At 38.9% G+C, this 11,371-nt stretch overlaps 1 protein-coding gene across 4 annotated transcripts in view; it reads left to right on the forward strand.

Annotated features, from left to right (window-relative positions):
* rnf220b (ring finger protein 220b) overlaps nucleotides 1-9,262 on the forward strand; it is a 33,021-nt gene extending 23,759 nt beyond the window's left edge. Inside the window, exons 6-16 of one of the 4 annotated variants that reach the window (XM_084354713.1) lie at nucleotides 26-68; nucleotides 358-447; nucleotides 3,278-3,321; nucleotides 3,616-3,703; nucleotides 4,062-4,158; nucleotides 4,911-4,970; nucleotides 5,063-5,130; nucleotides 5,225-5,309; nucleotides 6,389-6,497; nucleotides 8,363-8,437; nucleotides 8,578-9,262. In XM_084354713.1, the coding sequence (XP_084210839.1) occupies nucleotides 26-68; nucleotides 358-447; nucleotides 3,278-3,321; nucleotides 3,616-3,703; nucleotides 4,062-4,158; nucleotides 4,911-4,970; nucleotides 5,063-5,130; nucleotides 5,225-5,309; nucleotides 6,389-6,497; nucleotides 8,363-8,437; nucleotides 8,578-8,649 (831 nt within the window). In that variant the 3' untranslated portion in view covers nucleotides 8,650-9,262. The remainder of the gene's footprint in view (nucleotides 1-25; nucleotides 69-357; nucleotides 448-3,277; nucleotides 3,322-3,615; nucleotides 3,704-4,061; nucleotides 4,159-4,910; nucleotides 4,971-5,062; nucleotides 5,131-5,224; nucleotides 5,310-6,388; nucleotides 6,498-8,362; nucleotides 8,438-8,577) is intronic. The other 3 variants (XM_084354714.1, XM_084354715.1, XM_084354716.1) reach the window with 3 other exon arrangements.
* The last annotated feature ends 2,109 nt before the right edge of the window (nucleotides 9,263-11,371 follow it).

The following is an 11,371-nucleotide window of genomic DNA, read 5'->3' on the forward strand; positions in this document are numbered from 1 at the left end:
TGATTTTCCTTTGTGTTTCTTGCAGACGTTCCTGCGTGTGCGGGCCAACAGACACACCAGACTAAATGGTACGTTAACTGGACTAACTGTTGTGTTTCATTGCTGCTGACTCAGTTTAAGAGAAAGCTCAGTACAGAAGGCTCTGTCAGCTCTGCAGTTTGAAATGGCTTTGATTTCTTTTTAAAGTAAGGACTCAGAGTTTTTTTTTTTTTGTCTTTTTCACATTCTAGTTTCCTTTGTTCACCCTCCCCGTTCAGATATCACCCTTTTTTTCCCACCACATCTCCACCGGCCTAGCGCCCACACGAGCAGAGGAGCTATTAACCTTTCAACTTTGACCTCTTGATATGTTAACAGTCGATGACCTCTGCTGGTGCAGGTGCTACGTCAAATCTGCCCCATTACGCCCCCACAGCGCAGGAGCCCACCTAGACTGCACACAAGCTGGTAAGACTCACGAGGAACACTTTCTTCATCATCAGGTTGAACCGCATTAACCAGCTTCTGAGTTTTGCTTCCTGTCTCTTCATTTTAAATACAGTTATGACTTTCTAATACAGGACTTATCAGTAAGAACTAATGGTTTTAAAATTTTCATGAAATAGATAATTTGCAGTATATGACTAAGTAATTCTTTATGTTTTTGTATTGATCTAAAGAACCAGGTAAAGCTACTACGAGGAACGTCTTTTGTTCCTTCTGGCAGCCAAAAGGTGAACTAGGAAAAATAGTTGTTGTTTTTTTGTTTTGTTTTTTTACTTATCCAACCAGGATAAGTTGGAATCCGACTCAGTGACAGGCATAAAGAGTAACTATAATTAATTCACAACACCCTCCAACACTGGGACGTTTAACACACAACACCCTGAAAGCTCCACAATTAAAAAAGACAGACTTTGCGTTTGTGTGTTTGTGTGTCCGATCAGATCTCATGCTCATGCTCACTTGACTCTTACAAACACACTCGATAAAATCCATTTTAAGCCAAATTCAATCGCTGGTATTTTATGTTTTTTTTCTCCACAACCATCTGGCAACCTGTGAAAAATAGCACTTGTTCTGACACCCAGATCGAGAACCAATAAATCGAGGGATCAGTATTAGATTGAGGCCGTTTCATAATCAGTTAAACATTCCTTGTAGTATGTTTAACTAGGACAAACACCAGGCAATACGGTTTTAATGAATGGTTTAAAACTAATCTGATGAGGCAAAATAAATGATTGATAAACCATTAATAAAGTCATTCCTTACAACTCATAAACCCTTTATAAAGGGTGCATTAGTAGAAAGTGGTGCCAAATAATAGAAAAGAAAAGATAAAAATAACCATCTCAACATGTCTCCATCCATTTTAAAAGTGATATACAGTAATAGTGTCTCTGCACCGATACAGTCATGTCGACCTTAAAGCTGCCGCTGACATCTCACTACTGTTATTATTACCGCTGAGATTCTCCGGCTCTTAGCTGACTCTTCAAACTGCCAGTGCTGTCGAGGTCTGTTAGCCTTTATTGGGCCTTATAACAGGACAGCATAATGAGCTTCTAAATACATGTCAGGGAGGAAGAAGAGGAGGAGGAGGAGGAGGCTCCTCTGTTGATTAATCAACCCCTCTCTCTCTCTGTCCTCTCTCTGTTTGATGAGCTCTTCCTCATCTATGACCGTCTCTTTAACCCTCATTATGTTTGCTGCCATGGCGGCGATCGGGTCACAGCCACCAGATCTCTGTGTGTCCACCTACTCCCCTCCCCCAAGGGGCCACTGTCATCCAGCGGGAATTAGAGGGCCCTAAAACTTAATGTCCCCTTATGCAATCTGCAGTCAGTCAGGTCACAGTGCAGTTGGTGTTCTGCCATGTTAACTTTTATATCAGCGCGGGGGGGAGGAGGAGGGCGGGGATGACAGGGTGGAGTTGGGAGGAACGTTTTGCATCCACAGCTGATGAACAAAACCTGCAGTTATTCTACATAAAGAGTCCAGATCTGAGTGTCCCGGCTCTCTGATTTTCTGCAGGCACTGTGTGTAAATGTGGTGAACCTGTGTGATTGTGTTGATGCACATTCATTTTCTGAAAGGAGCTCAAACAACAAGAGAAGTTGTTATTTTGTGTCCCTTCATCAACATGTTTCTATGTTAAACTGGGTGTTATTTAACACTACTAGTTATATAAATGTGGTGCAATATATTTTCCATAAAAGTCAAATAATAATCATAAAACTGTGAATGTTTAAGAGCGGTCTCTTATTTTCTTATTTTAATGAGGTTTGGTCGATCAGGTTTGCACTTGTGCGTTTAACACTTAAAACCAGTTATACATCAGTTTTAGTTCTGAAGTACTTTATGTTCAATGTGAGTCTAAATTAAAATGTGTATGTTTTTTAACAAGTGTCAATTTCTACCCCCCAATCTTGTGCACAGTGATATAACCAAGTACATTACTCAAGCACTATACTTTACTTGAGTATTTACATTTTCTGCTACTCTGTCCCTCCACCTCACTAAATGTTTGAGGCCAATATTGTTGTTTTATATTGTTGTCCACTACATTTATTTGATAACTTTAGGTAATAGTTACAGACCCAAATTAGTAATGTATGTATTTAATGTATGCATTTATTTGATCCGCACACAGATTTAAAAAAAAAGAAAAGAATAAATGCTTAATATCCGATCTGATAATAAGTCGACCTGTAGTATTTAGTATATAGAAACCTGTAAATAAACTTTTACTTGTTATACTTAAGTACATTTAATATCAGATACTTTAAGACTTTTATTCAAGTATTCATATGGATGACTTTAACTTTTAGCAAAGTAATACTTTAACACAATATCTTTTCTAAGTATGACTTTTGGGTACTTTTTTTGCAGAAGTAGCCTTGGTTGGGAATCACTGTCGCACATTATCAAAATGTGAAAAATAATAAAAACTTAAATAAATAAATACTCATCCCTTTTTCTGCCACCCTCTCCCCCTTAATAACTCTCATTTCTAACCTCCTCGTGTTTTCTTTTTGTGGGAGGAATACACATTTCTATCACATGGAAAATATTTGGATTTTTAAACAATGTCATGAGAACTGGCTTGTTATTCATCTTTATCCATTCATATCTGCAGTCATAAGAAGGGAAGTTTGTATGAAGGTTGAGCAAGAACAAGACATCACAACCTGATTAAAATAAACAGCCATAAAGGGACAAACTAAAGTGACTGTGCTCTGATTTTAAAGTATCTGTATCAGCATCTCATCTGTCTGTTTCTGTCTGTTTCCAGTCAGGATCGGGAAGCTGAAGAGGAGGAAACCAGAAGACGGACAGGTATGTTTGATTAAAATGCTTGATTCCTTGACATTTTTCATTGTAATCAGAGATGAATGTAAGGCGGACAGACCTCAGGTTGAGAGAATGTCGCTGGTCTGAACCCTCCTGACACTGTTGACTGCTTTTGTTCACGTAGCATCAGGATCACTGTCAGCTCGTTGTGTATCCATGTGAAAACGCTGCCGGCGTTGGTTCACAGCTATGAAAAGAGAGAAGCAGATATGTAGCCGGAGGCTGTAGGAGGCATATGGACATATCCACAGAGACAGTGACATTGTATGTGTGTTTTAGGAGGGTTCATCGGACCTGGTGCCGTTGGAGGACGAGTGGAACGAGAGGAGAAGGATACAGATGACGTCTTTAGTCGGAGGGTTTAAAGGTAAGCACGGATCTGTGTGTGCGTGCAATCGAAGTACCCGTCATGTGTGAGCTCGCTCAGTGGAGGATGAATAATGTGAGTGAGTGACAGCCGGAAAACCACTGAACTTTTCAGTCCACATTACAGCAGAGCAGGATGCCTCGAAGGTTCGCTTAAAAGTAACGGTTTCCTTTACCCGAGAAGGAAGCTGTGACCTGCAAACTTGTTACACACTGACTGACAGAAACAAGCAGAGAGATTCAAAAATCCACCTCACTCTGACCTTAGAAAAAGAACAGAACATCTTCAATGTGTCCTCTTATAAGCAACTTTATATCCCACAAGAACACCATCAACATGTGTTCTGATGTCTCCTCAGGTGCAGTCCTGGTGAGCACGACCTCTAAGGAGTGTCGAGACAGCGATGCAGACCTGGACGTGGATGGAGATGATACTCTGGAGTACGGACGAGCGCAGTATCCTTTGCGATGAATGCAATGCAGCGACAATGAATTTTACTGACTACTGTGTTGGGGAGAAGCGAGCTACATGTTTTAAAACTGGTAGTTTAGCTACATTTATACCTGCATAGTGATTCAAGTAGTTAAATTACTTGTTTGCCATTTTTTGTGTAGTCAACAACTGAAGCATTGCTTGTACTTTCCCATGAATAGTGGGGCGCTTTTTTTTTTTTGACTAGTGAACAACTGGGCAGTTCAATAATAGGAGAGTTTGCACTTCAGAGCCAAAAAGGGCAGGTGCTGAGTCGGATGTGAGCAAAACATTAAACGAAAAGGAAGCTTGCATGCTACAGTGTGCGAGAGCCGCCTTTTTGTTTCACATTTTTTGTATTACACTCACTTCAGTGGCATTTTTTTGTTGTGTATTATATTTTCATTCATGCATTGTACATCATCAATTTGATCATTTATTCTACATAGCGATTTGCTGTAGTCCAACTTCTTTCAGTGTGAAGTAATTAGTAGTTTAAGTAATTAATAGCATGCAAAGCAATGTTTTTAAAGTAGCAGTAAAGTCATATTTAAGTTTACTAAGTGAGTGAACAGTAATAGAAAAGAAAGATCAGACCTTTACTTGGAGAAAATGTGACTAATTAATGGAGTTCAGGATGAAGACGTACTCGCTCCTTTACTTTTATACAAACACTCACAGTTTCTATGTGTCATCAGCCTTGTATTGTATTATGTTCCCTGACCTTTGCCCTCAGATACACAGAGACAGATGTTATCCCCTGTTCTGGAGAAAGCTCCAAGGAGACAACAGTGAAGTATGTGTCCCACCAAGACATTTAAATGATCGTACAGTCATGGGTGATCCTTTATGTTGTCTTTTAAATGTCTGTTTTGTCGTCCTGTTCAGCAGCAGCAGCAGCAGCACGTTGCCTGACTCCAGAGTGAATCTAGAGTTTTCCAAATGGTCAAACGATGGTGAGTTCAGCAAAGAAAAAAAAATTAGAAGTGTGTGAGATCAGGATATTTATTACATCATTTATCTGTTTTATGTGCTTGTTCGTTCACTCAGGGAGTCCGTCTACCAGCAGTGGAGAGAAAGTGGACAACAGCATAGCAGGTCTCCCCAAAACCTGCAAAAACACTGAGATAGAGACGTAAGTTTGTACAAGAAGCTGTTTTCTTCCATGTAGAGACCAACATTTGTGGGCCAGGACATCTCTGCAGCACTGCAGCTGTTTTGTCACTCATTCTACCATTGTAGCTTCTGGATTTTGGACTTGCCCACATTGCAGTTTTGATAATATTTCAATTACTGCTCAGAGCTTATGATACATGTTTAAGTCACGTTTCTCAGAGTCAGAAATCTTCACTGCTAATTATCTCAAAAGCTTTCAATATAAGTGATATGACACACTTCAAATCCTTTCAAAAACATTTCATTTGAAGTTTTACAACCGTTAAAGATGTTTAGTGACTTATAGTGTTTACACCTAAGGTTTAGAGAAACAACAGACATTTTTAAAAAATTGGTAAAATAATTATAAAAATCAATTTTCTTCATCCAATTTGAGTCCTTTGTCTGAGTGAAACTGTCCTCTTAGTTATTCAGCTTGGACGTCATCATATACTGTTCAAAACCGGGGTTTTTCTTTTGTGCAAAAAGTTAAACATTGAAGTTTTTACACAGTTAGAAACTCAGGTGTGAATCAGCCAATCAGAGCAGACCATCCCGTACTGTAAAACGTATTATGGCTGCTCGGCTCTCTGTGTTGTATAAATACCTGCCCCTGCTTCCCTTAGCGTGATACACAATACTGTATCAATATGATGATATCATCAATCAAGGTCACAGCAGGCGAAACACACGCGTGTACACACATTTCATCACACTTAATGTGTTGCAGCCTGTCTGCCTCTCTGTACAGTATGTTTGCACATATAGTCGATCCTGTAATTGTGTGTGTCTGTATCTCTGTGAGGACCCTGACGCCTCACCTCCACCCTCCACCCTCCACCCTGCACCCCGTCCTCCACCCCTCTGCCTATGATAAATGAGACAGCGAATGCAGGCGATGTGATTGCTGATAAATTTCATGCTCAGTGTCCATGTTGGCCAGCGAATAATTTAATCTGTCTTCGATTTATAAATGACTCTCCAGCGTCTGCCTAACTCTCACATCTCCCCTCCTGTTACCGTCCATCTGTGCGCGCGTGTGTGTGTGTGTGTGTGCAGTCTCTCAGAGGACTCCACGCTGACAACTCTGGATGCACTTAAAGCTCGGATACGGGATTTGGAGAAACAGTTGTCTAAAGGAGACAGATTTAAATGCCTCATCTGCATGGTGAGTACGGAGGCAAATTGACAGCGCATGCACACACACACACACACACACACAGAGAGAGAGAGAGAGAGAGAGAGAGAGATAACGGTGCAGTAACATTCCTGTAGTGACAGGAGTTAACACTATTGTTCACGCTCTTTCAGTTGAATATAAATATGGCGATATATTGATTTGTTTTTATATCACTTTAAGTAATACTGTTTGAAAATCTTCGGTTAATTTGTTTTACGTCATATTTAAACTACCATGCAGACTCACCACCACCTCAGTGTGATCAGTTGACATGAAACTGTGATGTATGTTATATTGTCAGTTCTGTATTCTTTTAAATAGAGCTGCAACAATTAGTTGAGTCGAAAGAAAATTAGTTGCCAGGTATTCTGATAATCGATTAATCATTTCAGTCTTTTTAAAAAAACAAAAATGTCAAATATTTGCTGGTTCCAGCTTCTTTAATGCAAATATTTGCGGCTTTCTTTGTCATTTATGACAGTAAATGAAGACTTTGTGGATTTTGGACTATTGGTTGGACAAGAGAGCAGTTGGAAGATGTCACTTTTGGCACACTGGGAAATTGTGATGAGCATGTTTTTTTTTTTTTTTAGACAAAACAATTAATCAATTCAACATGAAAATAATCATTAGTCGCAGTTCTTCTTTTAAATTGTGTCTTCTTAACAGGATTAAACTTCTTGACTAATCCCTTAAATAGTACAAATCACAACACTGCAGTTGTGATTCTGTTGCCTTCATTTGGTGGATTTATTCTCACTTGAAACAAAAATAAGAAAAGTCAAAGACTTTACCGACGCCTCGTTCTACACACATTTCCTATATATTTTCTGTAGAAACCGAGACTCAGTCCCGCCCCTTCCTTCTGCCAGAGCTCATCATCATCTGATTGATCACAATAAATCCAAAATAATTGCTCAGAATATTAATTTTACATCAATTCATCAGACAAAAGAAAAGATTTACCTCACTTCAATAAATTAGTGAATTGTGAGAATGTAATTTCCAATTAACAAACATAAAAAAATTGGCGCTAACAAATAAAGTTTGATATACAGAACAAATCTTGATCTTGAAACAAAGCTCTGACACAAAAGTATTTTGCTGTAGTGCTGCAACAATTAGTCAGTTAATCAAAAAGTTAAATAGTCTTTTTATCTATTCCCTTTTATTGCTTTTAACCTTCTTCTGCTATTACATTCATTTTCATATCTTCATACGTTACATGTACTCTTTTATTATTTTCTGTAGTGGAGCCTGCAGTGTACTTGTACAACCGGAGTAACAATAAACATCTTAAATCTTATTAAGATATTTGAAGATGGCTCTTTGGCCTCTTGTGATGACTATTTATTTCCTTTATTTATATTTTATAAAGCAAATGGTTAACTGATTGATAGACAAGAGAGAATTAATCTACAGTTTTAGCTGTTGTACAACAAAATTCTCAACAAACACCAAAGTTACTTCAAGCCCATCAGCTTTAACTAAACTTTATAACAGTAAAAACTTTGACCTTTGATCAGATTCCTGTTCACATGAACATCCGTACTTTTGTGGTGAAGGAGGAAAGTCAGCGTGGTTTGAAAGCGACGAAGTTGCCTTGCTCATTTCTGAAGAATACTTACATTCTGATGTGTAATATATTATCTATTCAACCTAAAACAGTAGTGTAATAAATCAATAAACACACCAGCTGGACGTTTCCTAATGTAGATGTGTCTTCAATAAAAGTTGATTGAACAGGGAGCTCTTTTAATGCTCTTCTTGTAGTTTCACATGGACATCTACTGGCAGCTTTTGGTACTGCAGGTAAAGAGTCCTCATCACCTGTCTGTATTTTCTCTCTGCAGGACACGTACACAACCCCTCTCACCTCCATCCAGTGCTGGCATGTTCACTGTGAGGAGTGTTGGCTTCGAACGCTGGTAAAACATCACATTTATGTTTATTAATTTATGTAAAGCTTATTTTTTATTTTTTTCTTTACATGTATGTCATATAAACATGAATATAAAGTAAAATAACCACAGCATGTTTGATAAAAGGCTCATTTTTTTCTTTTTAGGGAGCAAAGAAGTTGTGTCCACAGTGCAACACCATCACCTCACCTGGAGACCTGAGGCGGGTCTTCCTGTGATGCAGCCACTCTCAAAACCAAGGAGGAGGGGCTTCCTTTGTTTAAACCAATCAGGGGTGGACTTGTGGGCAGCTGGCCTGTCATAGACTCCCACCCTCCTCCTCCTCCTCCTCCTCACACCTTCCTGGTCCTACCTGTTCGTACTCCTAACATCCACTAACCCCTGAAGAACAGCAAGTGTGACCTTTGACCTTCCTCCACAGCCCTGTACGATATCCACCTTCCTGCTGCAACACCGACCAGATCAACAAGAAACGTCTAAAAACCAACTGACAGCTCAGGCACTGAAAAACAAATAGAAAAAAAAAATAGCTTTGGGACAATATTTATCGATTTTGTAATCCTTTTTTGTGTTTTATGAGGGAAAAAATGAATCACATGCGAAGCACATGTACATAGTTTTGTGTATGTTTGGATTGATGTGTAGCAGAACAACCCGACTGTATTTACTGTACAGAGTTTGTCTTTGCTTAGATCATTTATTATTTGTGTAGCTCCTGTAGGTTGGAAACATTCACAGTAATCTCATTTTTGTCTTTGTCACTGACGTGTTTCTTTGTATAGGATCATTAAAATCTAATTTTATCAATGTTACTACAATAAAACGTGTGTCTAAAAAGTGGCTGCATATATTACATGAATACTCACCTGTTGAATCTGAATGGACGGCAAGCATCTTGTGTTGACCGCCTTGTTATGAGGACTCTGTGTGGCGTGTTCGCCCTTCGAGAAGTGGGTCGCTGCAGGATTAGCCGGTCAGAGCCCATCGCAGCTCAGCCGAAGTCGAGGGACACTAAACCCTGCTATTCTGAGCTTTTACCATGTGGGGGGACAGAAGACCCCTTACAAGGTTCAATCACGCAGAAAACCCCCCACAAAAATCACCATTTTATTGTAGTCAACAACAGGATAATTAATAGTTGAGAGTTCAACAGCAGTCAAAATTTCTTCGGGTTTAAGTAACTATGTGATAAGTGAGGGAAAAGTGAAAGAGCAGAGCAAACGTTTCCCTCATTCTCTCCACTGTGACCTCCAGCTACTCCAGTAGAGCTGCTTCACAGACTCTGGTTGCAGTGGGCAGCTTCCAGCTATGAGTATGTGCAACTAGGGTTGTCACATATCTGTGATTTTCACAGTAACTGTGATATTAAAATAATAAAACATTTATATTGTGTTAATAATACACATATGATAATACTGTGATTAATCCAGCAAAGACGTTCGGCCATGTGCATGTTTTGTTTACAAGTTCATCAGATTGTCTTTTCACTAGTAATCGATAGTAATTGTTCTTCTTGACAAACTCTTCAAGTGTAATTAATTTGAAACACACAGTTAACAAAACACAAGATTTTCAAATTTCTTTACATATCGTGATAATATCGTTATCGTGAAAATCTGATACGGCCCCGTGAGCAACTATCTGGTAAAGACGGATGCTTTCGGACTATCCTGGATTAATAGTCAAAAATGTTTCTTCCAGACCAACATTTTGTACAAACAAGTTTTGTTTTGACTTTTACAATCTTACAAGGAAAACCTAGTAATAACTACAGTATATTTACCACCTGAACTTTACCCTGTGTGTTCCTTTCTGGATTCACAACAGAAACAAATGTAAAAATACATTTACACAAAGGTTCTGATGCAGTACATTGTGCAAGATTTCAACAGTGAAGAGTTCATTTGTTAATGAAATCTCCTACTTGCTGTCCTGAGACCTGCCTGGATGTATGATGGACAGTGTGGATAAAAAACAAGCCAGCATGCACACATGTGATTGGTCACTGAGCTGAAGGGAGGTGGTGGTAATTCAGATTGACAGTGAGCTGATTCAGTGTATCAGTCTGACACACACACACACACACACTACACACACTACACACTTATTGTACACAGACTATTAAGAAGCCTGGCTGAAGAATCATTCGCTGCTGAACGTCTCTACGACACAGGCGGTGTGAGAGAAGGTAAGGAGGAACTTTTGACTCAAAATGATCTTTTTTTTCCCATTGATGCTAAATATATTTGTGCACTTCTGGAGTATTAACAAAGCACTTAAACAATATACAGGCATTTGATTACTTATGTGATTAAAGTCAATTCAGGTGCAAACATCAACTAAAACTAAAGGAAATGTGCATTATAATTGAACTGAACATGTCATTCTGCACATTTCTGACATGTTTGTACACTACTTGTTTGCTTGTTAGCTAACAAATAGTTTAATAGATGACAAATAGTTTGTAATCTGTTTATTTGAGTGTTAAAAGCTGCTAGTTTAAGAAAAGGAAACAACAAAAATGATAGTTTAGGACTTTATGATGTCTTTTAACTGCAGGTGAAGTCAATGAATAATTCAGAACACCAAGATGTTGAAGGGAGAGGTTGGATGTTTTTGGACTGTATTATTAAGTAATTATCATGATGGGGATTCTAGACGAATTGAATCAGGTGTCCCTGAAACATCATCCTCTCCTAGCTTGGCAGGTAAATGGGTCACCTGTCCTGGACCCTTTTTGCCGCCTGGCACAGATCCAATTAATCCTGCTGACTGACCTGCCATGACTTCATTAACAGGCATTCTTAACATTAACCTCAGGGTTTCTGGCTGTCTAACGAGTCAGCAATTAGGACATGGACGTGTTTAAATATTTTAATTAAGGAAGTAGGAAGGAGAGTTTTACTCACTGTCAATTCATTATGAACAGATTAAAAACTG

The sequence above is a fragment of the Pagrus pagrus genome (genome assembly GCF_965226575.1).
Source record: "Pagrus pagrus genome assembly, chromosome: 6".
In the NCBI taxonomy this organism is placed as follows: Eukaryota; Metazoa; Chordata; class Actinopteri; order Spariformes; family Sparidae; genus Pagrus; species Pagrus pagrus.